The 27,761-nt window shown below is 68.3% G+C and overlaps 2 protein-coding genes and 1 pseudogene across 2 annotated transcripts in view; all 3 read left to right on the top strand.

The window, feature by feature from the left end:
• The window catches only part of UBAP2L (ubiquitin associated protein 2 like), a 397,837-nt gene that overhangs the window by 8,853 nt on the left and 361,223 nt on the right, over positions 1–27,761 (top strand). The window lies entirely within an intron of this gene.
• SLC27A3 (solute carrier family 27 member 3) lies at positions 514–9,509 on the top strand. Its single transcript, XM_073323046.1, has 10 exons — positions 514–1,001; positions 4,258–4,467; positions 5,090–5,248; positions 6,623–6,747; positions 7,218–7,412; positions 7,591–7,681; positions 7,753–7,951; positions 8,291–8,388; positions 8,597–8,727; positions 9,241–9,509. The coding sequence occupies exons 1-10, from the start codon at positions 527–529 to the stop codon at positions 9,415–9,417; spliced, it is 1,860 nt and encodes a 619-aa protein (XP_073179147.1). The 5' UTR covers positions 514–526; the 3' UTR covers positions 9,418–9,509.
• LOC140902883 (immunoglobulin superfamily DCC subclass member 3-like) lies at positions 14,958–25,918 on the top strand (annotated as a pseudogene).

The raw sequence follows: 27,761 nt of genomic DNA, 5'->3' as shown, positions 1-27,761 counted from the left end.
GGAGGACTGGGTTTGTGGGTGCCCCGGGGTTTCCATGAACCCCGCTGGCTTTTCCTCCCCTCTCTGCTGGGTGTGGAAACTGGATTCTTGTTCTCCCTGGAAGCCCAGCTGGGCGCCAAGTGGCCGGGGTTGCCCCGCAGGGGCTGTGCTGGCCCCGGGGACCGGCCGGGCCAGGGGTGGCCCGTGGCTGGCGTGTATCTACGGCGGGGTACGGCCCGGCCAGGGGGAAGCAGGCGCCTCCCGGCCCTGGGGAGCTCTCAGCTCCCCGCTCCACAGCTGGGAACCGGGCCCCGGGGCCCATCTCCTGCGCCAGCTCCCGCCGGGAACGCGGGGCGCGGAGCCGGCTCGCCACTGGAGCGACCCCCCCGGCCCTGCTCTGGCCCCCCCCCGCCCGGGGGCGCGCCCAGCCTCCGCGCGGGGCCCGGCCCCCTTCTCCTCCCGGGGCGCGCAGGCTCCTGCCCCGCCCCTGCGCGCCCCCGCGCCCGGCCAGCCCCAGCCCGGCTCCGGCTCCGGCTCCGGCGGCGGCATGTACCTGGCCGGGGCGGCGGCGGCGGCGGCCGCGCTCCTCTGGCTCCAGCGGCGGCTCTGGCCGCACCTGTGGGCGGACGCGCGGTTCCTGCTGCGGGCGCTGCGCTGCCGGCGCCGGGTGCTGCGGGGCGCGGCGGGCTCCAGCCTGGCCCAGCGCTTCGCCAGCCTGGCGCGGGCGGCCCCGCAGCGGCTCTTCCTGCGCTTCGAGGCGCGGAGCTTCAGCTACGGGCAGGCGGAGCGGGCGAGCCGGCGGGTGGCGAACGCGCTGCGCGCCTGGCGCGGCCCCGGGGGGCCCCTGCTGCCCGGCCAGACCGTGGCGCTGCTGGTGGGCAACGAGCCCGGCTTCGTGTGGGCCTGGCTGGGGCTGGCCCGGCTGGGGGCCGTGCCCGCCTTCCTGGGCACCGGCCTGCGCCGCGGGGCGCTGCTGCACTGTCTGCGGGGCTGCGGGGCGCGGGCGCTGCTGGTGGCGCGCGGTGAGTGCGGGCGCGGGGGGCGCGCGGCGGGGGTAAGGGGGAGCGCGCGGCGGGGGTAAGGGGGAGCGCGGGGGGGGTAAGGGGGAGCCCGGGGGGCGCGCGCGGCGGGGGTAAGGGGGAGCCCGGGGGGCGCGCGCGGCGGGGGTAAGGGGGAGCCCGGGGGGCGCGCGCGGCGGGGGTAAAGGGGAGTGCGGGGGGAGCCCGGGGGGGGTAAGGGGGAGCCCGGGGGGCGCGCGCGGCGGGGGTAAGGGGGAGCCCGGGGGGCGCGCGCGGCGGGGGTAAGGGGGAGCCCGGGGGGCGCGCGCGGCGGGGGTAAGGGGGAGCCCGGGGGGCGCGCGGGGGGGACCCGGGGGACGGAGGCGGGAGATGGAGGAACCAGGCGTGGGGGGGGAGGGGGGGATTGTGGTTCTCGGGGGGGGGCGTCCCAGAGGTCACTTGATAAACTAGCCTCACCCAAAGGATCATGGGGGGACGGGACACCCTGCCCAGTCTGGGTGTTATGGGGAGCAAGGGAGCAAAAAGCTGCCCACCCCGACCCTTGCCACGGGACCAGGCTTCCTGCTGTGACCAACTGCGGGCCCCTGGGCAGCTGCCTCTGCACCCTGTGGCCCGGCTGGGGACTGGACTGGCTCTTCCCCACCCGCCCAGCCCCAGAGCCCTGAACATGGGACGTAGTTGGGGCCAGGTTTTGGAGAGAGCCCAGCATGGGGCCAGCAGGTGCCCGCTGGGTGCCGGGCAGGGGCTGGGTGCTCTGGACCCGCTGGGTGCCGGGCAGGGGCTGGGTGCTCTGGACCCGCTGGGTGCCGGGCAGGGGCTGGGTGCTTGGCCCTTGGAAATCTCACCCCAAATGAGGGCGAATGCTGGGTGCTCTGGGGTCCTCTCAGTGCCATGACACTTGACTCCTGCTGTAGACGGTTTTGGTACCGAAGGGGGGACAGGCAAGGCCCGTGACTCTGCAGGGACCCCCATGAGCCCCGCACCGCTGGGGCTGGGGCTGAGAGGCAGAGCAGGCAGGGTCTCCAGCCAGCGCTTTCGGCAGGGGCTTTGGGCTCCCAAGTGGAGTCAACGCTGCTCCCTGTGCAGCCTCCCTACCTGGGCCCCGAAACCACAAGGCCCGTGTGAAACCCTTGGCATTAAAGCTCCTGCGGGGCCAGGTGCTCCTGGGCTGGCTGGGCACTGAGGTGGCTCCTTGGCATGGCTCTGAAAGCCCCAGCTCCTGCGGGGCCAGGTGCTCCTGGCATTGCCCAGTCGGGCAGGCAGGTCTCTCATGTGTCCCTGGCTCCCCAAAGGCCCCGGGTACAGAGGCAACCTCCTCACTGGTCACCATGGGCAGGGGCCCAGGGTCTGGGGCCCGGTGTCTGCACTGCCTCGATAGGGCCAGGGCCTGTGTGGTGCCATGTTTGCAAAGTCGCCGTGCCACGGGGGACGGGCACTGGCTCTGTCTGAGCAGCACCCAGCCCGACAGGGCCCTGCAACCTCCCCCGGGGCCCCGCAGCTCGGCCTGGCCGGACAGGGCCCTGATCCGGGCTGACGCCTCTCGTGTTGCCTTGCTATAAACCTAGGACTTGACCATGGCTCTGCTCAGGCCTGGGCAGAGCCAGGCTCTCGTTAATGCCACTTCTGCAAACTCTTCGCCAGGCTGGGCTGGAAGAACCTTTTAAAAGAAGTTTGAGGGAAGTTCTCCCGTGTGCCCCTCCCCCCACGTGCCCCACCCTTCCCCCGCCAGCCGCTGTGCTGTGGCAGTAGGAAGTTTTTCCAGGAAGATGAGCCCCAGCCACGTTGTTTGACTTCCTTAAAGCCGAGAGCCCCAAGTGGGTGGATCCGCAGTCTGGCTCCTTGGACCCACGGCTGCCTGGGCCCAGCACAGAGCAGGTCCCGAGCGCTGGCCGGGCTGGGGCTGGGGCTGCTGTGGGTCGCTGGCGTCCCACAGCCCAGATGGGTTCGTTAGTGCTCCTGTCCCTGTGACGCGGGGCGCTCTGTGCAGGGAGCAGGGATGGGGGAGGGGAGCTGGCTTTGAGGGGAATTCGGTGCCTGGGGGGCCCAACCAGGACGTGCCAGGTGTGGGGCTTTAGGATGAGCCGGCTGGGGCAGGGCAGAGTCGTGCGGTGTTTGCTGTGGGGCTGGGTCTCGGTGTAGGCAGAGTGGGGGTATCCCTGGGGGCCGCCTGGCATCTGGGTCTGAAATCAGGGCACCCTCCTGGCATTGGAGCTGGGCCAGGAGCCGCGTTAACTCCGCGATTGTATCGCCCCTCTGCAGAGCCCTGCCCCACCTGGGAGCAGCCCAGACCCCCCCAGCTCGGTTCACACCGACAACTTGAATAACTGTAATTAACGCAGCAACATGGCGCTTGGCCCGAGCCACCTTCTGGCGTTGCCTAACGAGCTGGAAGTCATCGCAGTAATTGCTACCGCTCCAGGGCTTTAATGATGATTTAATTGGTGACAATTTGGCATCCTCTGCGGGGCGGGGAAGGCGGCCGGACGGGACCGGCGGGGGCAAATCCTGCCACGGCTCAGCCAGGCGCGGACGCTGCGTGGCCTGGAGCTGAACCCACTCTGGGGAGCTCACGAGAAACACGTGGCTCCATTGCTGGGGCCAGACAGGATCCCAAACCCACTGCCCTCGGGTCAGGAATAGCCGGATCTAGCCCTGAGCTGGGCCTGGGCCAAATCCGCAGCCGGTGCAAATCAGTGATGCCCTTCGGCCTGCAGCGTGCCAGCGGGGCGGAGACCGCGGGGACGGAGAGTTTAGAGGGGAGAAGCCTTTGTCCCACTGAGCTAACCCTGCTCCGGCCTGGCCTGGCACGCTGGCCCCTTGCCCTGCTGGTGGGCTCTGGTCCCCCTTGCCCGCCCAGCCCCTCGTCCCTGGCATACAGCTCCGAGCACAGCCTCTCTCCTCGCCCTTGGGAGACGGCCCATCCCTCCCCACGTCTGGGTCCATCTCCGTCCATCCGTCACTGCCATTTTCCGGCCCTCCCCCCATGGCTCATTACTCTCCTTTCCCCTTAACGACGGGGCACCGCAGAGGGCGGGGGTCTCGCCCCAGCCACGGGGCAGGGCCCCTGGCCTGTGAATCGGGCATTGTCTGCTGCCCTGTGCGGTGTCTGCTCCAGTCATTGGGTGGGATGAAGGAGGCCCCATCTCGGGCAGCGCCAGCTGGCCCTGACTTTGGCACCGGGCTGTGGCCGTCTGGCAGCTACACCCCAGCGCAAACGGATGGCCCTGCCCCGGAGCTCATGCTCTCCCCCTCCCCGCAGATCTGTGTGACTCTGTGGAGCCCCTGCTGCCCACCCTGCAGGAGCTGGGCATTGTGGTGTGGGTGTGGGGCCCGGGCCCCTGCCCGCCGGGGGTTACCAGCCTGCAGGAGCTGGTGGAGGAAGCATCCGAAGAGCCGGTGCCCCCAGACTTATCCACGCCCAGGGACATGATGGACACCTGCCTCTACATCTTCACCTCGGGCACCACAGGTGGGGCCCCACCGCTGCCCCCAGGCCCAGGGCTCCCTGCAGGGCGGGGGCTGTGGGCCAGAGTGAGGGGCATCCACCGCGTGGGCGGGGGTGGGAAAGGGTCAGCCTGGTGCTCTCTGGTGCCTGCAGACTCTGCCCCTTCCCAAGCCCTGAGGTTGCAGGAGCAGGGCCCGGTTCAGGGGCTCAGGGGCAGTCTGTGCCCGCTCCGTGCCCCGATGCAGGGATCCCTGCTCTGGCTTCTCTGTGCATCTGGGGAGCTCCTTGGCATCAGGTGGCCGTGGGGCCGGGATGAACAATGGGGACGGCGGGGGGGGGGGCTTCGGGGCCCCTGGCTCTGCAGCTGTGGGGGGATGGGGCAGTTTAAATGCAGACCACTCAGTGCCATCGGGGCTCAGGCCAGCTGCTGAGCAGGGCCTGAGGGGAGCAACAAGTGTGGGGCATCCCTCAGGGTGGGAAGCCGGGGGGCATGCCCAGCTTGAGGGGGCCCATCTGTGGGGACTCACCCGGAGCAGCTGGGGGGGCGCTGACCTGACCCCACTCCCCTGTGGGTTGGGCACCGGGGAGCCAGGAGCCTGGGCTGGGGCCTGGGGCATGGAGTGATCCCTGTCTCCCCCCACCGCAGGGCTGCCCAAGGCTGCCCGCATCAGCCACCACAAGTCCATCATGTGCCTTGGCTTCTACCGCCTGGTGGGGGCCTCCAGCAAGGACGTGATCTACGTGGCTCTGCCCCTGTACCACATGTCGGGCTCCCTGCTGGGCATCGTCGGCTGCATCGGGATCGGTGAGCAGGGCAGGAGGGGACCTGTCTGGGTCTGGGCTTCCCCTGGCGGTGGTTGGGGGCTTGGCACCAAGGGGAAAATAATCTCAACTGTCCATACCCGGTGCGGGGGTCTGATGAGCTGTTCCCCCGCTGGAGAGAGGTGCCGGAGCTGCGTAGCTCCCTGAGCAGGGGCGCGAACGGTGTTAGGAGCAGTTGGGAAAGAGACAGATAAATAAGTCGGAAAATATCCCAATGCCACTATAGAAATCCCTGGGCCACCCACACCATAAACACGGCCTGTGGGTCTGGTCGGCCCATCTCCACCAAGATGCGTTAGAATTGGAAAAGGTGCCGAGCAGGTCAACACCATGCTCAGGGGGCTGGAGCAGCTTCCATCTGAGCAGAGATGAGTCAACCTGGGACTGTCCAGCTCAGAAAAGAGCCGGCGAAGAGGGGGATATGCTAGAGGTCTATAAAATCATGCCTGGGCTGGAGACAGTGACTAGGGAAGTGTTATTTACCCCTTCACATAACACAAGAACCAGGGGTCACCCAAAGAAATTAACAGGCAGCGGGTTTAAAACACACACGGAAATACTTCTTCACACAGTCAATCTGTGGAACTCATCGCCAGGGGATGTTGTAAAGGCCAAAAGTATAACTGGGTTCAAAAAAGAATGAGAAGGTCATGGAGGATATGTCCATCAGTGGCTGTTCAGGGATGCGGCCCCCTGCTCTGGGTGTCCCTAAACCTCCGACTGCCAGAAGCTGGGTCCGGGTGACAGGCGATGATGAGTCACTCAAGACTTGGCCCGGTCTCTTCGTCCCTCTGAAGCGCCCGGCACCGGCCGCTGGCGGAAGACTGGGCACGGGGCAGCTGGACCATTGGTCTGACTCAGTCTGGCCGCTCAGATGTTCTTAAGCTTTTGAGGCCCATATTCCAGCAGGAAGGGGGGCCCCTGAGACTGCGGGGACCCATCTGGGCCAGGGGAACGGTGCTGCAGCCATTAGAAACAAGGCCACTGAGCTCAGCGTGTCCATCCCTGGCTGCCTTGGGACCCGCCGGGCACCAGCCCCGCAGATCACCATAGTGGCAACAGTGACGCTTTGCCTGTCCCAGGGCGCTGGGCTCCTCGCCAGTAAGGCAGGATATGGACATCGAGAGAGGCTGGTACAGAACCCAGGAGTCCTGGTTCCCAGCCCCTCCCCCTGCCCTACCCCACTGGAGTCCACTCCCCTCCCAGAGCTGGAGACAGAGCCCAGGAGTCCTGGCTCTAACCAGTAGGCACGCTGCCTTGGCCCGGTGTCACCGTGGCCTGAGTGGGGAGGGTTGGTACCTGGCCCGTGGTGAGCCAGGGCCCCGGGGCAGTTCTCTGACAGCGCTCTCCCTGCCAGGTGCCACATGTGTGTTGAAGAGGAAGTTCTCAGCCAGCCAGTTCTGGGGCGACTGCCAGCACTACGGGGTGACGGTGTTCCAGTACATCGGGGAGCTGTGTCGCTACCTTGTCAACCAACCCAAGGTCAGCGCCAGGAGCTGGGGGACCACGCGGTGCCAAGGATCGGGGCCCCTGCTGGGATTTGTACCCAGTTCCCTCCTGGATGCCCCCTTCTTAACGGTTCTGACCCCCGAGCACGGCCTGAGGCGCCCCAGCCTTGGGGTGGGAGGGGGCAGCTGGTCAGCACAGGGCCAGCAGGATGCCCAGAGCTGCGGGCACCATACGAGCACAAACCCTCCTGCCCACTGGGGCAGATGGGGGAAATGGAGGCCTGGTAGCGACAGGGCCAGGAACAGACCCTGCGCTGGCAGCAGGGCTGGGAGCCAGGATGCCTGGGTTCTGTCCCCAGCTCTGGGAGGGGGGTGGGCTCCAGAGGTTAGAGCAGCGGGGGCTGGGAGCCAGGGTTACTGAACAGGTTAAGATCCTGCATTAACCTCTGGTCTGGGGGGGGGACGATCCCCTCGCTGAACCAGAGCCCCCCACCCCCGCCCCAGAGAGAAGGGGAGCGGAATCACAGCCTGCACCTGGCCGTGGGCAGTGGGCTGCGGCCCGACGTCTGGCGGGAATTCCTGCAGCGCTTCGGCAACATCCGCATCGTGGAGACCTACGGCATGACCGAGGGCAACATCACCTTCTTCAACTACACCAGCACCCTGGGGGCTGTGGGGCGCGGCAGCTTCCTCTACAAGGTGAGCAGGGCAGGGCCATCGCTGGGCAGGGGCTGCGGGTCGGGAGTGAGGGGCACCGGCAGGGCGGGGGGCTGCGGGTCGGGAGTGAGGGGCACCGGCAGGGCGGGGGCTGCGGGTCGGGAGTGAGGGGCACCGGCAGGGCATGGGGGGGGTCTCTGACTCTCTGCACCCCTTTCAGCTCTTCTCCCCCTTCGAGCTGGTGCGCTACGACGTGCTGCGGGGGGCGCCGGTGCGGGACGCGGCCGGATGGTGCCAGCGTGTCGGCCCAGGTGAGTGGCAGGGGCTGGCCGGAGGGGGGGACCGGCCAGCTGAGGCCCCTGCTCACCGCTGCCCCCCACAGGCGAGACGGGGCTGCTGATCGCGCCGGTGACGCCCCAGAACCCCTTCCTGGGCTACGCGGGCGGCAGGGAGCTCTCGGAGCACAAGGTGCTGCACGGGGTCTTCACCGCGGGAGACGCCTACTTCAACACGGGCGACCTCATGGTCCACGACGCTGCCCAGTTCGTGTATTTCCGGGACCGTACCGGGGACACCTACAGGTACCCCCAGAGAGCCCCCCTGCGCCATCCAGAGACCCTCCCTCAAGGATCCAGCCCCACCCTGTCCAGAGAGCCCCCTCCCGGTGCGCGCACCCCCTGTGCAGTTTGGGGAGCCCTTCGAACCCAGCGCCCCAGAGGGCAGGGCCCAGAGCCGCTGGTGTTTGTCCCTCTGGGGCCTGACGGGGCTGCTGGGTTTGGCCTCGTGCGCAGGGGCCTGACCCGGGTGGGCCCAGAACCTGGCCTGGCAGGATCCAGGTGCTTCTCCCAGTCCCCCCAGCGGGGGTGTCCCCGGGGTCGGGGGCTCTGGCTCTGCCCCGCTCAGGCTGCGCTTGCCCCCAGGTGGAAGGGTGAGAACGTGGCGACAACGGAGGTGGCCGAGGCTCTGGCCGCGCTGGACTCGCTGCAGGAAGTCAATGTCTACGGGGTCGCTGTGCCAGGTACCCCCCCAGCTGGGTTCCCCTTTCCCCCACTGCCCCCTCCCCTGCAGGCTGCTGCCAGGGGCTCCCCAGGAAAACGGGAAGCTGGGGGGGGGTACAGCTGCCTCCTGGAGCCCAGTGGGAGAATGTCGGGGCAGGGAGGTTCTGTCCCTTCTGCCCCCCTCCCCCCCCGCACACACCAGTGTTCACTGCTCCCTCTCTCCCCCAGGGTACGAGGGCCGGGCTGGGATGGCTGCCATTGTCCTGCGGCCAGGCTGTGAGCTGGATGGGGCCCGGCTGTACAGCCACGTGGTGGAGTTCCTGCCCCCTTACGCCCGCCCCCGCTTCCTGAGAGTGCAGGTAATGCCCGCTGGGCACCAGGACCATGGCGGGGGGAGTTCAAACACCACCAGCCTCCCTGTCAAAAGCTTGGAAACGGCACCCCTGGGGCAAGATGCGGCTGCCTCTGGGGTGGGCATGAGGGCTCTTTGGGACAGGAAGTGACAAACATCCTAAATCCAGGTGGAGCTGCAGGGGTCACCTCATTAAAGCCCCAGACAACACATAGCAACTGCCCCTCCCCCCCGAATTGCCAGAGCGCCCCCCGCCCCCCAGGGCACCAAGCACAGCAGCTTGGGCCGGGTGAAGCTGTATGTGGGGGGATTCTGGCAGCTTAAAGGACCTGAGCAAAGACCCAGGAATCCAGGCCAGGGGGGTGTCAGCCAGCGGGAGCCCCCAGCCTCTGGCACTCGCACCCGGGAGCTCTGACCCCTCTTGCCTCCGGCAGTCCCCCCCGTCCCTGCAGTGCATCTCATGCCAGGAGCAATGCCCCCTGCCCCCAGCCGCGCTCTGACATGCACGTCTCCCTGGCAGGATCACCTGGCCACGACCCAGACCTTCAAACAGCACAAGGTGCGTCTGGTCAGCGAGGGCTGCGACCCCACGCGCCTCCCAGACCCACTGTACCTGCTGGACGACGCCTCGGAGGCCTACGTGCCCCTGACCCCGCGGCTCTGGGAGGGCGTCATCTCGGGGGCTGTCCGGATATAACCCCCCCCGCCCCTCCCGCCTCGGGCACCCTCTGGCTGGGGGTCACCTGGGGAGACTACAAGTCCCAGCATGCATGGCTCAGCACCGTTGCATGTTGGGAGCTGTAGTCCCCCCTGGCCGCACCTGGGCGCTTTGCTCCCTGCTGCTGCTTGGCCAGGGCCAGGGCTCTGGGGTGCTGCCTGCCCCCGGGGGGGAACAGGGGGAAACAGGGCTCAGGTGGCTGCAGGGAAGGATTTTTTCCCCTGTTGCGCCCTGCCCCCACTGCACCCCATGTTTTTCACCTCCTAGCCCCCCATCTCCTGCGCACACCCCACTCCTCTGCCCCAGGAGGCTGGAAGCTGGGAGCTTGGCCGTCTCGTCCTGGCTCCCCCATGCCTGTCTCCAGCAGGGCGGCTCCATGGGTGCCGGCTGGGAGCTGTGCCTGGGATTTGCTGGGCGGTGCCCTCCGTCCCCCCTCCCCTCACTCGGGGGCGGCTCTCCCCTCACAGGATCTCGGCTCCGGACAGGCTCCTGGCCTGGGGTGTTGGGGCAAGGGAGCTGCCTGGGTGCTGCAGGGTCACACAGTGTGGGGGGCGCTGGGCGGGGACCCCAGGGAGCTGGATTCGGATCCTGGCTCCACCGTGACTTGGGGTGGCCTCGGGCTGGTCGCTGAGCTCCCAGCTGGGCCTTGGGGGAACAGCGCTGCCTCCCCGCAGCCGGCTCTGGCTGGGCTGTTCCGACTGCGAGATGGGCCGGCAGGGACCGACCCTGGCTGCAGCCTGGACGCTTTGTGTCCAAGGACTCGCCAGGCGTCCTTTGCTCTCGGGGCCTTGGGGTTGGGGAGGGAGGTGACCAGGGTGGTGGGAGGTGCCGAGGAGGGGAGGTTTGTACTTTTTATACCTTTTGGCAAATAAAACATTTTTAACAAAGCTTGTTGCTCTCTCGTGCCCCCCCCCTTTGCCCCTGGAGCTGGGAGCCCCCCTTTGCCCCCCAGTGTCTCCCTCTGGCACTGGGTGTTCTGACCCCACATCTGTGGCTGGGTAGGGTTAGGGTACGTCAGTTCTGCAGGTTTTGTCTGCCTGGGGGTCAGTTTAAGGGCCCCCCCGAGGCTGCCCAGGGAAGGGGGATGCAGAGGCAGGACACAGGCCAAGCCCAGAGCCTCATCCCAGGCACCTGCATCTCCCGCATTGGCCTCCAGTCTCCAGCCTTGGACCAGTGGGTGGAGGGGAGCTGGAGCGTCCCCAGCGACCCCCCCTCCGTGCCCAGCCTGCCCACGGGTGGCAGCAGGACAGGCAGGGACATGATCGGGCCACCCCCAAGTTCCAGGCACCCACCTGCACATTGAATCTGGGCTGGGCTTGGGCAGTCGGTTGCACCCTGGTCCATGGGACACAATCTCCTCCCCGGCAGCCTGCTAGACACGAGAGCTGGGTCCCACGAATCGGGTCCCTGCCCGGGCATCACTAGGGCTCCATGGAGGTGCCCCCTCCCCCAGCCCCTGCATATGCACTGGGCCTGCCGGCTGGGTCCACCCTGTGGAACTCTCTGCCACTGGAAACATGAATGAGCAGAGCCACGTGGCAGCCGGACCTTGGCCATCCCCAAATTAGCCCCTGTGCATGCCCCCCATCCCACCCACCCTCCTCAGCTGTTCAGACTCCTGCAGGCTCGAGGGGGGGGTGTCTCTAGGCCAGGTACCCTGATATTCTGTAGCCATACCTGCCCCAGACAGATAGAGGCCTCTCCCCTGTGGAAGCCTCAAGGGGGGAAAGCTGCAGAAGGGGGGGCTGAGGAAGCAGACACGAACTCCACCCCCCTGCCCCAAGGTTAAAGCTGTTGGCATGAGCCTCGCTGTCCCCAGAGGAAGGGAAGAGGAATCTGCCCCTTGTCCTGACCTCAGCGGCCTGGGGTGGGGGTCCCTGCTCGCCCCCCCCAGAGCAGCTCATGCAAATGCTGCCCACAATCCCCAGGGTCCATGCCCCAGGCTGGGTAAATCCCCTGATTTCAACCCAAACTGCGAAATGGGGTCAGGTTTGCTTGGTCTGGGATAGCAGGGGGCTGTGGATCGGGAGTGGGGGCACTGGCAGGTCCGGGGGGGCGGGCAGGGGGCTGCGGATCGGAAGTGAGGGGCACCTTTGGCCGGGGTGACAGCTCCTGGGGTAACAAAAGAGGCTGGTTCCTAGGGGTCCCGCCAGAGAGGAAGCGTCTCCCCCTCCCGCCTGGCTCCTGCAAGGAAAGTTGCGGGGGGCGGCGGGGGGTCAGTGTCCCCACGAGGCCGCAGTTCCCCACTTTCCCCACCAGAGGGCGCCGGAGGCTGTTTGCGAGGACCCTGGTTTAGTTGGGTTTGATGCGGGGGGAGGTGCAGGGTCCAGGTCAAATTAATCTCAGGCAGAAACCGGGGCTGAAACCTGCCCGGGAAACTCCCACCCGCCGCCCCGCCGAGCCCCTGGTGCCCATTGCAAAACCCACCAGGGCTGGGCTAGCGGGGGCTGCGGGTCGGGAGTGAGGGGCACCGGCAGAGCTGGGGGGGGGGAGCCCAGGGCTGGGCTGTCAGGGGCTGCGGGTCGGGAGTGAGGGGCACCGGCAGAGCTGGGGGGGACAGGGCTGGGCTGTCAGGGGCTGCGGGTCGGGAGTGAGGGGCACCGGCAGAGCTGGGTGGGGGGAGCCCGGGGCTGGGCTAACAGGGGCTGCGGGTTGGGAGTGAGGGGCACCGGCAGAGCTGGGGGGGGGGAGCCCAGGGCTGGGCTGTCAGGGGCTGCGGGTCGGGAGTGAGGGGCACCGTCAGAGTAGGGGGAGCCCAGGGCTTTGCTAGCGGGGGACCGTGGGTCGGGGGGAGTCTGTCACGTTCCCCTCTTTCTGCTTCTCCAGCGCAGCGAGGTTTGGGGGTGCGGGGTCTCTGCAGAGAAATCCCCCACAGGAGCCTAGCGGGGTTGGGGGGGTCCCAGTCAGGGGCGCTGCGGGAGAACGTGGTTGTGACGGGGCCTGGCGCAGCTACTGGCCTGAGACCCCCCCCCGGCTCCCCCCTCACCCCGGTGTCAGGTGGGGCGGGCTGGGGGCGCCCTGGCCCTGCGGGGGGCGGGGGGTTGTTGCTGTTGGAACAACTGAGCTGCGGCATAAGCGCTGGGTGCCCCCCCGGCCCCCCCCCCCGGCTCCCCCCCCGGCAGGCAGCGTCGCCCCATTGCATGAGTTCCAGACGGGCCGGTTCTCCAAGCCCCTGTGGGGGGGGGGCGAGTCCAGCACAGGGGACACCTGGCAGCCCCCTCACTCAGTGAGATGGGGGGCGCGGTTCTGAGGTCTGGGGGGGCAGCGGAGTCCTCCCCTCCCCCAGCTTTCGGCAGCCCCCCTAATCCTCCCGGTGTGGGGCGTGCGGGGGGCCGAGGAATAAAATTCACCAACTGGCCCCGGCGGCGCCCTGCAGCCTGGGCCCCAGGGACGGGGGGGGCAGCATGGACCCCCCCGTCCTTTATCCCACTCTGGGGCCTCCTCCCAGCGGCTCCCCCAACCCCCAAACGGCGCCGGCCGGTAGGGCAGGGAGGGGGGGTTAATGAGCTGGGGGATGATCCAGCTCCCCCCACGCACCCCGCCCCGCTGCCCAGAAGCCAGGGTGAGGGGCACAGGGAGGAGGCGGGGCTGGAGCGAGGGGGCGGTGGGCAGCCTCCCCCCCCCCCGCCGGCTCCCTGGGCCCCTTTGTCCGCGGAGAATGGAGCTAAGCGCTGGCGAAAGTGACACCGTGAATGGGGCGCGGATTGGGGGGGGCCCGTCTCCCTGGGTAACCGCCGGGGCTCGGAGTGCAGCTGATGGGATGGGGGGGATCCGGGGCAGTGGCTCCCTGAGCCGAAGCTGCTGGCGAGGGGGACGCCGGGGAGCGCCGGGGGGGGCAGGCCCAGCTTTGAATGGGACCGAGCCCCAACAGGGGGAGACCCCCCCCTTCCCCCCCGAGCCTGGTTCATTGAGAGAAACGCCCCCCCCCGCCCCGGCTCCCTCTCTGGGATCCTGACTCCGGGCCTGATTTCCGGGGTGCTGCAGCCCCCGACGCCCCCCACTCTGGCAGGAGCCGGACCTTGGCTGCAGAGCTGAGATGGGATCAAGGGTTTGTTCTGAGATTTGTGTCAAATCCACGGGAGCGCCCCCCTCCCAGAGCCAGGGACAGAACCCAGGAGTCCTGCCCCCGCCCCCCCAACATCCTAGCTAGTCCTGAGTGTGTCCCCCTCCCGCCCCCAGCTGGGGCCAGGGTCCCTGCAAGCCGGCCTGGAGCCGCTGGTGGCCGGGCAGACGGAGGGGCTCGGCCAGGCCTCTTTCACCCCCCCGGGCCCAAGCAGCCCCTGGGCCGGCCCATGGCCCGGGGAGCGCGCGGGTGGGGCTGGGGGTCGCTGGCTGCCTGGAGCGGCGGGGGCGGGGGAATGGTCCCCCCACCCCCCAGCAGCACCTCTCTGGGCCAGGGCAGATTTCAGCACCTGGGACAGCGGCCCTGCCTGGGCCCCGTCACCAGCGCCCCTCACCAGCGCCCCAGGGCTGCAGCGGGGCCCCGTAGGGAGGATCCCCCCGCCCTAAATCCCCACCAGAAACGGGACCCCCTGCGGACGGAGCCGCTGGGCCCCGCCATCGGCTCTCCAAACACAGAGATCAGCTTAACGCCCGGAACATGGGGTGGGGGGTGTTTACTCCGCCCCCGCCCCCCCAGCCCCTTGGTTGGATTAAGCCAAACAACTAGAAAGGGCCTAGCCGGGCGAATCTTGCTAAAGTCTTGGCTTTAGAGGCATCCCGTGGCGGTGAGTTCCGCAGGGTAATTTCGCGGCTGCGAAGACAGTAGTAACTCCTTGTGCCGCCTCTCTGCTCTACGTCGCCCGGCCCCTGCTTCCAGCAGAGCAGGAGAGATCGGGGGGCTCCGGACCCTGACCCCGGACAGTTAGTCCCGAGTTTGTCCCTAAAATACCCCCAGCCTCTGGCTTCCCCCCATCCCGGGCCCCCGCGGCCCGCCTCTGCACCCCGAGGCCCTCTGCAGCCGGGGGGGGGGGGGTTCCCGGGGAAGGCTCCTCCTTCACTCCGCGGTTTGTTTGCTCCCCTCCAGCCCTGGCTGCACCCCAAACTTCCCGGGGGAGTCTGAGCCTGGGGCGGCTCCAAGCTGGGGGCACCGGACCGGGCCCCCTCCCCCGCCAGCCCCGGGGACTGCAGGCTCCGGTGCCGAGTGAGAGGCGCAGCCGGGGTCCCCCCCGAACCCCGAGCCCCGCAGATCCGGACGGGGGGGGCGGGGCGAGCCCAGCCCGTCACCTGGTGCCGCGCTGCCATTGGGCGGCCGCTCCCTCCCCACCCACCCCGTCCCGTTCCCCCCGGCCGGCCCGCGGGCGGGTCAGTGGGCGCTGGGCGGCTCCGCCAGCCGGCGGGGAAGTTACCGCGGCGCCAGGGCGGTCGGGGGACCGGACCGGACCCGGACCCGGACCGGACCCGGACCGGACAGCGGCAGCGGCGAGCTGGAGAAAGTTTTCCTGGCGCGGGTCCCCATGGCCCGGCCCCCCCGCGCCCCGGGCTGAGCCCCCCGGCCGGGACCCCCCTCCGGCCGGGCCATGGCCCGCTGGCGGCTCTGCCTGGCCGGGCTGCTGCTGCTCCAGGGCTGCGGTGAGTGGCGGGGGGAGCCGCGGGACGGGGCCGCCGGGGGCCTGGCAGCAATTGCGGGGGCGGGGCTGGATTCACCCCCGTTCACCGCCCCGAGCCGGGATCTGAACCCGGGGCCTGTGGGGCAGGATCGGGCCCCAGGGGGCATCGCTCCCCGCACACCCCGGCCGGAGGGTCCCGCCTCGGCCCCGGCCGCTCCCCGCCAGGGGCCTTGGCCAGCGCTCAGGGGCCCGTCTACACTAGTGCCCGGGGCCAGCCAGTGGGAAAGCCCCAAAAGACGGGGGGGGGCTTTAAACCGCGTGAGCTGGGGGTGACCCCTTGCGGGCCCCGGGGGGGGGGGCGCAGCACTAGGACAGAGGGAACAGGTGCCCCCCCCACGCGCTATAGGTCTGAGCCTGTGCTGTGGGGCAGCCAGCTGGGTCCCTCCCCAAGCGCCCACCCCCCGCCCAGAGATGCTGTCTCTGGCTGAATCCCCAGGCTGGGGACACCTGGGGGCAGGGGGCAGGAGCCTGCCTGGCTCTGGGCAGAGTGTGGGGCCCAGGGCAGAGGGCAAAGGGGGCTGGAAGCCAGCTGGACTCCCCTCACCCAGAGACAGTGGGGCGCTGCCTGTTTGTCTGCGGTTTAGGTTTGGGGATCCCCCCAGGCCCGCGAGGACTGCTCAGGTAGCCAGAGTGGGGGAGCGGTACTCCTCCATGGACCTGGGCTCTGGGAGGGGAGCAGGGTCTAGCAGTTAGAGCAGGGCTGGGAGCCAGGACTCCTGGGTTCTATCCCCAACTCTGGGAGGGGAGTGGGGTCTAGTGGGTTAAAGGGGGGCTGGGCACATCTATGAGGCTGGTATTAGTTAAGCTGCTTTGAGCCCCTCAGGTGGTAGGTATGAGAGATGACAAAGTGGGGGTGGGGCCCCACTTTTTTCTGTCACCCCATAGTTCCCAGTGTGTTTGTACTGGGGGGCTAGTTTCCCCCTCCCCCAGCCTGTCTGATGTGGCAGACATTGTGGCCCAGTGATGGGGGGTCTGTGCTGGCTGAGCCCCCTTTGGATTGGGGGGATGCTGCAGCCCCAAGTCCCCACCTGTGCTCCCTCTTCTCCTGCCCCCCACAATCCTCAGCCGGTGCTCGGGCCCCCCAGCCTGGGGGCAGCACCGGGGTGTCGGGGAGGGGACAGGGCGGTGATGGATCAGAGGGAGGGCGAGCGCCTTTGAGTGATGGGGCGAGTCATGGGAACCTTACGCCAAGTGAGCTGGTCGCGTGAGCCAGGCCAGCCAGGCAGACGGGCAAGGTGGGGGTGGGGGTGGGGGCTATTGTGCCTGCCAGGAGCACAATGGAGGTTGCCTCCACACCCTCTGACCTGCCCCATTGTTCCCTTCCCAGGCTGGGGCCCAGCCCCACCACAGGGCCTCCCTGCCCCCAGCACAGTTGCAAAGACCAGGCTGAAAGGCAGCATCCATCAAGATGTCAGGCTGGCAAATCCCTGTGTGTCCCCCCCCCCCTCGCCCACTCTCGGCTCCATTGTCACCAAGAGTTAACTTTGTGCTGCCCCCTCCCACCCCGGGCGTCTGGGGACAGGAGCCAGGAGCTGCCCAGCAAGAGTCGAGAGCATCCCAGGGATTGTGGAGCCAGAAGGGGGGCACGGCGGCAGAGATGGGCCCCGGGGACGGTGAAAGGCCCCGGGGACTCGGAGCACAGGCCGGCGTACTCTGCACCCAGCAGTGAATGGCCCACAAGCCCCTCCCCCGAGGAGCCGGGTCTCTGGTGGCAGAGTGAGAGCCTGGGGGACTCCTTGCCACAGGGCCCCCAGCGAGGCCGGGAGCTGGGCAGGGCTCAGAAATGGCTCCCACACATCAGTGGAGGGCAAGGCACCCAGAGGAGAGCAGTATCTGTGGTCTCATCCAGGCATTAGCCGGGTGGAGAGGCGAACACCCCCCTGGGCAGGGCACACCCTTACAGGGCCTCCTTCCCATGCCTGAGGCAGATGGACCGGCCTGCTTGGGTGCCAGGAGGGGCTAGGGTGCAGCTGGTCGTTACGGAAGCACCTGAGTGTGCATTGCACGAGCAGAACTGTTACACACTCCAGGCTGGTCCGTGCTGCACACACAGCTGTGGCTTGCACTTGGGGGGACGGGGGCACGGCAGTGGCATGTGTATTTTGTGCACTTGCATGAATTACACAGGTGTGTCATGCCGTGTGTGTGTGGGGGTCACTGACCCCTTGTGCACGGCTCTTGGGGTGTTGTGTCTGGCCTGCCCATTGGGTGCACACGCTGCGAAGGTACGTGTGTGCATTGCACGCCGATGGGGTGACACTGCATCCGTGTGCTTGGTGTGTCTGTGCGTGAGCTGGGCACGTTTCCCTTGGTGCCCCCGGCCAGCTGGTCGGGGCGGAGCGTGGGGCTGAGCTGTGGGTCTGTGGGAACCCCAGGCATCGACTCTTGGGCTCCAGCGCCGGCAGGTTTGGGTAGCTGGGGGGTGGGAGGGGCGCATGGAGAGTCCCACTTGGAAACCCTGGAACTGCTGCTCTTGTGGCCCAGCTCTACCCCAGCGTCACGCCCCGCCCAGCCCTTCAGCCAGGGCTAAGCAGCTGGGGGAGCCTCAGCCCCGGGGCCACTTGGCAGCCAGGCCAGGGGCAGGGTGGGCATATGCAGGGGATGAGGGGGGCCGGAGGGTGGGGCTGGGCCAGGATCCTTCACTTCCTGGCCTGTCCCACTCTCTGGCTGTGCAGCGTACAAGCAGCTGCCAGGTCCTGCCCCAGAGGTGGTTGACAAGGCAGGCCTGGGGGGCGTGAGACTCTGCTCAGTGCTGTGGGGTGACTCAAGGGGGAAGCTGGGCTGGGCACTTAGGGAGAGCCGGGGCAAGGGTGGGTGGGTGGAATCTCTGGCGCTAGACGGAGGGATGGCGAGGAGGTGGGTGTGCGGACGAGGGGAGCTAGCCACAGGCTGTAGAGATGGTGGCCGGAAGGAGGGGTGGAGGTGTCTGTGCAGACCATGGGTGGAGGGAGGGCTAGCTGGGCAGGTAGGTGGGTCCTGGATGGAGGGATTGAAAGGTGCGGCTGGATGGAGGGTTGGCTGCAGGGCTGTGTATGGCGCTGGAGGGGGTGGATGGAGGTCACCGACGGAAGAGAGGGAGGGGAGGGGATGGAGGTGCCGGCGGGAGGGGTGCGTGTGACTGGAGAGTAACAAACCCACCCTGGGTTGATCCTGCTCCCAGCGGCCCAGGGAGCTAGGGCCCAATCCTGCCCCATTGCGGGCATTGCCTGAGAAGCGCTGGCCGTGGGATCCGGCCCCTGGTGCTTTGCAGGCTCCGTGGGGCCCTGAGGTCTAACGGCTGCTCCCCACAGGGCTGGGCCGCCCCTCGGAGCTGGCGTTCCTGCGGGAGCCGGCGGACGTGATCGCGGTGCAGGAGCGGCCCCTGGTGCTGCACTGCCGGGTGGAGGGGGAGCCGCCCGTCAGCATCTCCTGGCACAAGGACGGGGCGGCGCTGGGCAATGACAGCCACACGGCCGTGCTGGCCAATGGCTCGCTGCGCATCGAGAGCTTCCACCGCCGGCCCTGGGGCGGGGGCAACACCAACCAGACCAGCGTGGGCGATACAGCTGTGCTGCCCAGAACCGTGACGGGCTGCTGATCAGCCGCAAGGCCCGCGTGCAGCTCGCCAGTGAGTTGGGGCCGGGCACGCACCAGCCACAGCCCGGCTCTCAGTGCCATGGGCCAGCCCTTGCGGCTCCAGTCGCCACTGGTGGATGTTGCACGTGGGCCCAGCCCCCTCAGACCCTCCCCAAGGGTTTGGGGTGCAGGGCTGGGAGGGGCGGGTGTGTCTGGGCTCCAAACCCACTCGGGGGGGGTCCCAGCTGAGCTGACTGAAGGCGGAGCCCTGGTCCCACCCCCCACAAGCTTAACATGTTGTGGGTGCCTCAGCCCCCCTGTCTGTGGGTTCGTGGGGTGGGGGGGTGAGCTGGGGCTGGACCCTCCTTTGCTCCTTCCTGGCTCTGCCTTCTGCCATGTGGGGCCCTGAGAAGCCAGCTCCCTGCTGGGTGCCCCCCAGGTTCAGACACGGGGCAGCCCCTGTCCCCTCACCTGGCATGTGGCAGCCGCCCCAGAGTCCTGCATCGGGATTGTGCAAGGCGGGGCCTGGAAGGGCACTGCTCTGAGGGAGAGCGCAGCGGGGGGTGACTCCAGAGGGGAGATGTGGGACCAGGCCCTGGGAGGGGGAGCACCTGTCTGTTGGGGTCAGTGTCCGGAGAGGTGCCTGGTGGGGGGTGTCTCTGCCCTGACGGCTGCCTCCCCCCACAGCCCTGTCCAAGTCCCACGTGCACCTGGCGTCCATGGCAGTGGAGGAAGGCGGCGTTGCCCGGTTCCAGTGTCTCATCCAGGGTGTGCCCAAGGCCACCATCACCTGGGAGCGCAACCGCCCGGCCCTGCCGCCCGGCGACCACCGGTGAGCCCAGCTGGGGGCTGAGAGCCACGCCCGGCCCAGCTGGGGGCGGGGGGTGACAGTGGGACCGGGCTGGTCCAGCTGGGGGGGAAGGAGGGGATCTGCGAGCTCTGCGCTGTGCTCCCCACACAAGGGACTGGGGCTCAGCTCCCTGCCAGGTTGCCCCAGGGGCACCGGCTCCGCTCCTTGACCTCTGCACTCCCCTGCAGGTTCACCCTGCTGCCGGCCGGCATCCTGCAGATCACCGGGGTGCAGCGAGCCGACGTGGGCTCCTACCGCTGGGTGGCCAGCAACGTCGCCAACAGTCGCTGCAGCCAGGAGGCCCAGCTGGCCATCAGTGGTGAGCGCGGGCCCGGCCGGGTGCAGGGCCACCAGCAGGAGCCCAGACAAGGGGTTAGAGCAGGGGGGGCTGAGAGCCCGGACTCCTGGGTTCTCTCCCCAGCTCTGGGAGTGGAGTTGGGGCTGGCAGCCTGGACTCCTGGGTTCTATCTCTGGCTCTGGGAGGGAGGTCTGGGGGGTTAAAGCAGGGGGGCTGGGAGCCCGGACTCCTGGGTTCTCTCCCCACCTCTGGGAGGGGAGTGGGGTCTGGGGGGTTAGAGCTGTGGGGGGCGGGCTGGGAGCCTGGACTCCTGGGTTCTATTATCACCCTCTCTCCCTAGTCTCAGCCCCCAAACTCTACAAGGAGCCCATGATCCTGTCGGGCCCCCAGAACCTGACCATCACAGTGCACCAGACGGCTATCCTGGAGTGTATCCAACCTGCGTCCCATTGTCTCCTGGAGCCGACTCGGTGAGGGGGGCGCCAGGTTGCTCCTGGGGACATGGTCGGTTTGTGGGGGAAGCTTCGGGGGTGGGGTCTGGAAAGAGCCCAGGAAGATCACAGGGTGACACGGGAGAGGGGGTGAATATTGGGGGAGCTGAGGGGGGGCCCGTGGGGCTGAGGGATGAGTGCCTGGGGGATGCACAGATCCCCTGGCTGACAGACCGCAGGGAGGGGAAATGGGGCCTTTCCCCCACAGGGACATGGCCCTGCCCCCCCCACCCCCGGGTCCCCCCACTCCCAGATGGGCGCTCCATCGGCGTGGAGGGGATCCAGGTGCTGGGAACTGGCAACCTCATGATCTCGGACGTCTCGGTGAAACACGCCGGGGTCTACGTGTGCGCTGCCAACCGGCCTGGCACCCCGTGTGCCGCACAGCCCAGGGCATCCTCATGGTACAGGGTGAGTCTGCTGGGGCTGCGGGTTGGGAGTGAGGGGCACCTGCTGGCCTCCCGGGACGGTGGCTCATGAGGGGCAGAGGCCCGCAGGGAACGGACGGACACAGGCCAAGGGAGGACAGATGGCTTACAAATGCCTGGACAGACAGTCAGCCCCGAGCCGGCAAGAGCAGATGGGGGAGGGACGGGACAGGAGAATTCGCACTTGGCTTTGTGTGAGCAATGGGGCAAAGGTTGTGGGAGGCGTGACCCTCCCCTCCCCTTCCTGGTGACCTCTTCCTAGCCACCCCCTTCCCCAGGCTGCAGAGGGGCTGGGAACTTGCCGAGTCCCTTCCCGCAGCGGGGGGCTGGCATGGGAATAAATCACCTTCAGCAGCTGGCCTGGCCGGCCAGCCAACCGCTCCTCCAGCCCGGGGCGGGGGGCTGGGACTGACTGGGACCCACGGCTGCTCCTAGGGGTGTGATGCTGGGATCAGAGAGCCCAGGGCTCTGGCAGGGGAGGGACCCCGGGGATTGGGGGCTCCCCCTGCCAACCCCAGCTGGGGGGCAGAACTCACAGCACAGTGGGAGCAGGAGCCCCCCCCCCGACTCGGACAGGGCTGGGGTCCGATTCCAAGCAGAGCAGGGGAGATCAGTCCAGTGCATCTCCCCCATGGGCAGGGACCCTCTTTTGGGGGGCAGGTCCCAGGCTCAGCCTGGCCCCTCTCCCAGTGCTGGTTGGTGGAGCAGGGCTGAAGCCCAGGGCGAGGGACGCAGCCCCCCCGGGCCCCCCCCCCCAGAGGATGGGCGGCGACCGGCTGCTGCTGGCTTTGTGCGGCCCGGGCTGCTGCCTTTGCTGGCACTAATGAGATGCAGCCCTGTCCCAGCGGCTTAGGGGGCCTTTCTCGGCGCACCAGCTGGGCCCTGCACCGGTCTCACGGCAGCCGAGGGGCAGCTGTTGTGGGGCTGAGGGGCTCAGATGAGCTGTGGGAGGGACGCTCGGCAGCTGGGACCCAGGGGCTGCAGTCGGGGGGTGGAGGGGGATTTCTGCCGGCCCCAGGCCGATGCCTTGATGGGCAAGTCACCCAGACAGGCCAGGGCCCACGGGCCAGTGCATGAGATTGGAGGGGGTCCGTGCTGCCCTCCCCAGGCCCAGTCCCACTCCCTGGGGTGCCAGTGGCTTGCTGGGGCTGGGTGTTGGCCACAGGTCACCGCCCGGCCCAGCTGGGGTCACTCCAGGCTCTGCCCAGGCCCTGGCCGCATGGCTGGTACCTGTTTGGCGTCTGCTGGGGTCCTGGGGGGGTCACTGTGCCAAGGCCAGGGGTGGGAGTGCGGGGCTCGCGGGGCAGGGAGACTCAGGAGCTGGGGTGGACGGGGGGAGGCAGGGGCAGCTTTCCCCAGTCCGCTCCCCACCCAACACCTCCCTTCCCCACAGCCCCCCCGGAGTTCGTGCAGTGGCCCCAGTCGGTGTCCAAGCCACTGGGCAGCCATGCCATCTTCACGTGCGTGGCACAGGGTGTCCCCGAACCCCACCTCATCTGGCTGAAGAACGGCAAGATCCTGGTGCCGAGCGAGACCATCAAACTCACCCACAACAACAGGTGAGGTGGGGCACTGTGGCCCTGGCCACCTCAGGGTGCTGGTCCTGATCCAGCCCCAGGGCAGGGAACTAGCTAGCTTGGGGGGTGGGGAGGAACTGGGGCATGGCGCCCTGGCCTTCCAGGGGGTGCTGGCTCCAGGGCGGGGAACCGGCTGCCTGTAGGGCAGAGAATGGGGCACCGTCCCCAGGGCGGAGGACCGGCCGGCTCGGGGGCCAGGGAATGGGGCACCGTCCCCAGGGCGGAGGACCGGCTGTCTCGGGGGCCAGGGAATGGGGCACCGTCCCAGGGCGGAGGACCGGCCGGCTCAGGGGGCAGGGAATGGGGCACCATCCCCAGGGCGGAGGACCGGCTGGCTCGGGGGCAGGGCTGATCCCAGCCCCCCCCCCCCTTGGCTCCCCCAGCACCCTGCTGCTCCAGGGGCTCACGGTGGGGGATGAAGCTATCTACTAGTGCATGGCTGAGAACAGGGCAGACACCAACCAGGCCAGCGCCCGCCTGGCCCTCGCCCTGGCCCATGAGCTGCCCAGCTCCCCCGAGGGCGTCCGGGCTGCCCCGCTCTCCACCACCTCCATCCAGGTGTCCTGGCAGGAGCCCCCCCCGGAGGTGACCGAGGGGCTCATCGGCTACGTGCTGCACATCCGCAGGGCGGGAGGTGAGCGGCCCTGACCCCCCACCCCGTGCCCCCCAGAAACACCCCCCCAAGGCCTCACTCCCCCCCGGGCTCCCCCCAGTTACATTCCCCCACCTCCCACCCTGCATCCGTCCCGCCGAGCCCCCAGGCTGCACCCCCCAGCCACCGCCAATTCCATGCCCTGAGATGACCTCCAGTGAACCCCAGTGCCCCCCTGGTCCTGAGCCTGACCCGCAGTGAGCCCCCAGCCCCCGCCAGCCCCCAGGCCGTGGCAGCCGCTCATCAGCCCCTCAGGCCTGCCTGTTTCAGAGTCCGACAGCCGGGAGCTGCAGGAGGCCGTGAGCAAAACCACCTTCCAGCACCTCTTCACCGGCCTGGCGCCTGCCACCCCCTACCGCCTCCGCCTCCAAGCCTGGTTGCCGCTGGGGGCCAGCCAGGCCTCGGAGCCCGTCCTGGCCACCATAATGGGCAGCAGTAAGAGCCCCCCCGCCGGGGAACCCGAGCTGCCCCAGTGCCCCAGCCTGACCCTGGGGGGCGCTGGGCTGCAGGGGGCGGGGGTGGGGCTCAGCAAGGGGTGCTGAGGAGTGGGAGCGGGGCTCAGTAGGGGGTGTTGGGGGTGGGGCTCACTGGAGGTGCTGAGGAGCGGGGGTGGGGCTCACTGGGGGGTGCTGGGCTGCAGGGCGCGGGGGTGGGGCTCACAGTATGGCACTAGGGGGTGCTGTGCTCCACTGGGTGCCCCCTTTCCTAGGTGCGCTACACCCCAGTTCCTGAGCCCTGCTCACAAAGGCCAGGGTGCCCCCCCACCCCAATGCCTGGCCTAGTCCCACCGTTGGGGGTCTGGCTGCTCCCACACTGAATCCCCCCTTGTCACGGGGTCCCCGGGCGATGCTCTGGAGCTGCTCCCCACGAAGCCAGACAGGACCCTGGGGAAGTCTCCTCTCTGGGAGCAGCCTGTCTGCAGGACACACAGCTCACCCGGCTTCCACCTTCCTGGGTCTGACCTCGGAGCATTCAGCCTCCTCTGCCCCTCCATGCGCTTCCCACAGCCAGTCCGCCCAGGCGGGGTCCTCGGGAAGCCAGAGGGTCCTGCCCCCCAACTCCGCAGTCAGACGTGACTCTCAGCCAGCCAGTAACACAGAGGGTTTATTGGACGACAGGGACATGGTCTAACACAGAGCTTGTAGGTGCAGAGAACCGGACCCCTCAGCAGGGTCCATTTTGGGGGGCAGTGAGCCAGACAACCCCATCTGCCCTTCACTCTATGTCCCAGCCAGCCCCCAACTGAAACTCTCCCCAGCCCCTCCTCCTCTGGGCTTTGTCCCTTTCCCCGGCCAGGAGGGCACCGGATTCCTTTGTTCTCCAGCCCTTTAGCTCTGACCTTGCAGGGGGGAAGGGCCCAGGCCATCAGGTGCCAGGAAACAGGGTGTCGGCCATTCTCTGTCTCCAGACCCCTGCACACACCTGCCCTCTAGGGCTCTGCAATGATCATACACCTTACCCCACCCCCCAGATACTTAAGAACTGCCTAGGGGAAACTGAGGCACCCCCACACTATTCAGAGGAAACATTAAGAACAGTCCCACTTCGTCACACCCCTTCAGCTACAACTGGCCATAGGATCCTGCTTCCTCTCCTGTCCCAACATGCTGGGCAGCTAGCCAGCAGCTGCCATGTTCCACCCCAGAGGTGGCTGCATTTCTGTGCTGGGTGAACAGCTGTGAATAAGCTCCCTCTCCCTGCCTCCTTGAGGGCTGGGGGGGGCTGTCCCAGTACTGGGTGCTGAGCCCCATGGTCTGTTCAGTCCCCGCAGCCCCCAGCTTCTTCACCAAGGTGCTCAATGCCGCCATAGTGCAGGTCTTCCGGGCGCTGCCCCCCCAGCCAGGCCGGATCGAGGGCTTCAAACTCTTCCACCGCAAACTGCCCAGCCCCCACTTTGAGGGGCCGCAGCTCCTGGCCAGCACGGCCAACTCCTACGTCTACAGCAACCTGGGTGAGTGTCTCTCCCCCCCCCCCGCAGGCCTGTGCCCACCGCAAACCCTCTGCATGCAGCCCTGTGCCCCCCACAGCCCCTCTGCCCTGCAGGCCTGTGCCCCCCCCATGGTCCCTCCCCCATAGGCCTGTGCCCCCCCCACAGCTCCCTCCATGCAACTCTGTGCCCCCCCATGGTCCTTCCCCCCGCAGCCCTGTGCTCCACCCCACAACCGCCTCCATGCAGCCCAGTGCCCCCCACAGTCCCTCCGCCCTGCAGGCCTGAGGCCCCCGCATGGTCCCTCTCCATGCAGCCCGGAGCACCTCATACCCTCCACCCGGCCCCTTTGTGAGGGTCCCCTGGGTTTCTCTCTGTGTTGGGGTGACCCCTGGCACTGCCCCACCCCGGAGCAGGGCTCTCTCCCCCACCCCCCATGTCCGGTTTGGCCTCTTGCCGGGTGCCAGCCCTGCCAGCCAGCCCAGTGCCCCTGCGGGAGGCAGCCCCTGCCCCCTGCTCATGCCCTGCGGCTCCTTCCCCACAGAGCCCTCGGCCCCCTACGAACTCCAGCTCCAGGCCTTCAACGGGAACGGAGACAGCAACAGAACAGTGCGGGTCATCCGGCTGGAGGGGAGCGGCCAGACACTGGGTGAGGGGCTGGCGGGTGGCGGGGCGGGGGCCTGGCTGGGCCAAAGTCAGCACGCAGCTGGGAGTCAGGACTCCTGGGTCTGTTCCCCTCTGCCCTGCACTGCCCTGCTGCGTGCCTGGGGGAGAAACAAGCCCCCCCAGCGGGAAGCAGCCAACTGGGGGGGCCTGGCCATGGCGGGGCAGGGGGACCCAGCGCATGGGCAACCAGTGGTCATGTGGGGTAAGGGGGGACTGGGCTCCCTGTGGCTGTGGAGGGGGCAGGGGGGACCTGGCCCGGGGGCTGTCTGGACGCTCTGTGCTTTCCCTCCCTGCAGACGCTGACCCCGTGTGCCACTGTCGGCCGGAGGAGAGCTCGCTGGCCGGTGTCGTGGTGGGCGTCCGCATCGGCATGGCCTGCATCATCTTCTGCCTCCTCTTCCTCACGTTCGGCTACCGCAGAAGGTGAGGCCCCTGGATGGCCGCTCTCTCTGTCCGTCCCTCACACCAAGCACCCGGCACCCCCCCCTCCGGCCCCTCGCATGGGCCACGGGTCTCAGGGCTCTGCCCTCCCTGGGCTAGCCCGTGCCTGGCCTGAGAGGGTTCAGCTGCTGGAGGTCTGGGGCTGGTGCCCCCCAGGCCTCACTGCAAGCCCTGGGCTTTTCCCATGAGCCGTGCCGCTCCCCATGCTAACCCGCCCCCCCGCATTGCAGCCTCTTCTGCGGGAACGGCACTCAGGACAGCTGGACGGTGCCCCAGGGGGCAGAGCCGGCCCAGCCAGGTGCCCGCCATGCCCCCCGCAGCCTGTGCACCCAGCCAGGGCAGGACAAGCCGGCGGAGATGATCGACCTGGTCACCCAGGTGAGGATGTGAGGCCCAGCCTTGGGGGGGCACAGTGTGGGGCCGCGTCTCTGGGGCAGGGCAGGGCAAAGCCAGCCAGCCCCAGCAGCTGGCCAAGGCCCCAGGGAGGGGAGGGATGGAGGAGTGGGGCAGTGGTGATGTCAGGACCAGAAGGGCTGGGCTGGGCCATGCCCCAGGCCGGGAGCTGTTCCGGGGGAGCCTAGCGCAGGGGGTGGGCACAGGTCCCAGGTGGGGAGAGGGCCGGGCAGTACCCCGGGCACAGCGTGACCCTGCCCCTCCTTCCCACAGATCCTGCCGCGCCCAGATGTGCCCCATGCCGACGTCCCCATTGAGCGCTACCCCCACCTGCAGGCCCCGGGGTAGCACCACCCCCCGGCCTGGGGGCCCAGCGGGGGGGGGGCGGCCATAACTCAGGCCCACCCCCAGCTGCAGGGACTCTAACCAGAACCTCCAAAGACTCTACCTCCCCCCCCGCCTCCCCCCGGCTCAGGAGATCTATTTTTGATACACAAACCAAAGCTACCTCAGCCACGTCCTGCCCACAGTGTCCCCCAGACCGCCCCCCCCCCGCCAGCCCCGGCCCCCAGTGCAGGGGCCATTGTACCAAAAAGGCCCTTGGGGCAAATCGAGAGGGGGGGTGAAATGAGCTGGGGCGACGGGCAGGGGGCTGTAGCCTTTCCCCAGCCCAGTGCACGTGGGCGGGGGGGTTTGTCCCGCCCCCCCCCACTCCCACGCCAAGACAGGGCCGGGCCCCTCCTCCACCCATAGCCGGGGGGTGGGGGGGAAGCAAGGAAAACTCCAGATCTCCCTGAGCTTCCCCCTCCCTAGTTTGTCACAATTCCCCCCCGCCGCCAAAATACATGGGGGGAGAGGGGGGGAGGAATTGTCCTACCAGCCTCCCCCAGGTGGCACCTGCGCCATGATGCCAAACAGCACCAGACCAAATGGGAACCAGTGGCTGGGCCTGGGGACCATCCCACAGGGTGACCCCCCCAGTGCGGGGGAGGCCAGGCGCCCAAACTCCCCACCCCCGATGCGGGGAGCCAGGCACCCAATGCCGCCTCCTCCCCCCATTCAAAACTCCCTTTGCTGCTTTGCCATTTTTGTCTCTATCCAAATTTTTTTTTTTTTAAAACAAAAGCCAAAATTGTGCCCCAGACGTGCAGCTTTAAGGAGCCGGTGGCCCCCCCGACAGAGGCTGGCACCAGGCCCCCCGTGTCCGGCCTGGCTGTATCTCACCACTGAGTTGGGGCACCTGGCCCCAGAGCTCTTTTCTCCCCCCATCCTCCCGCACCTTAGCTCTGTCTTCCCAGTACAGGCGGCTCCTGTCCTGCTGCCCGTGGGCACAGCCCCCCCCATGCCAGGCACAGGGGCAGTGCCATGGGGGTGCTGTGTCCCCGGTAACTAGGGCATGCCCAGCTGGGGGGCACAGAACCACTCCTCCCCCCCAG

The sequence above is a fragment of the Lepidochelys kempii genome, chromosome 24 (assembly GCF_965140265.1).
Source record: "Lepidochelys kempii isolate rLepKem1 chromosome 24, rLepKem1.hap2, whole genome shotgun sequence".
NCBI lineage: Eukaryota > Metazoa > Chordata > Testudines > Cheloniidae > Lepidochelys > Lepidochelys kempii.
This window is presented reverse-complemented; position numbering and strand designations above follow the sequence as displayed.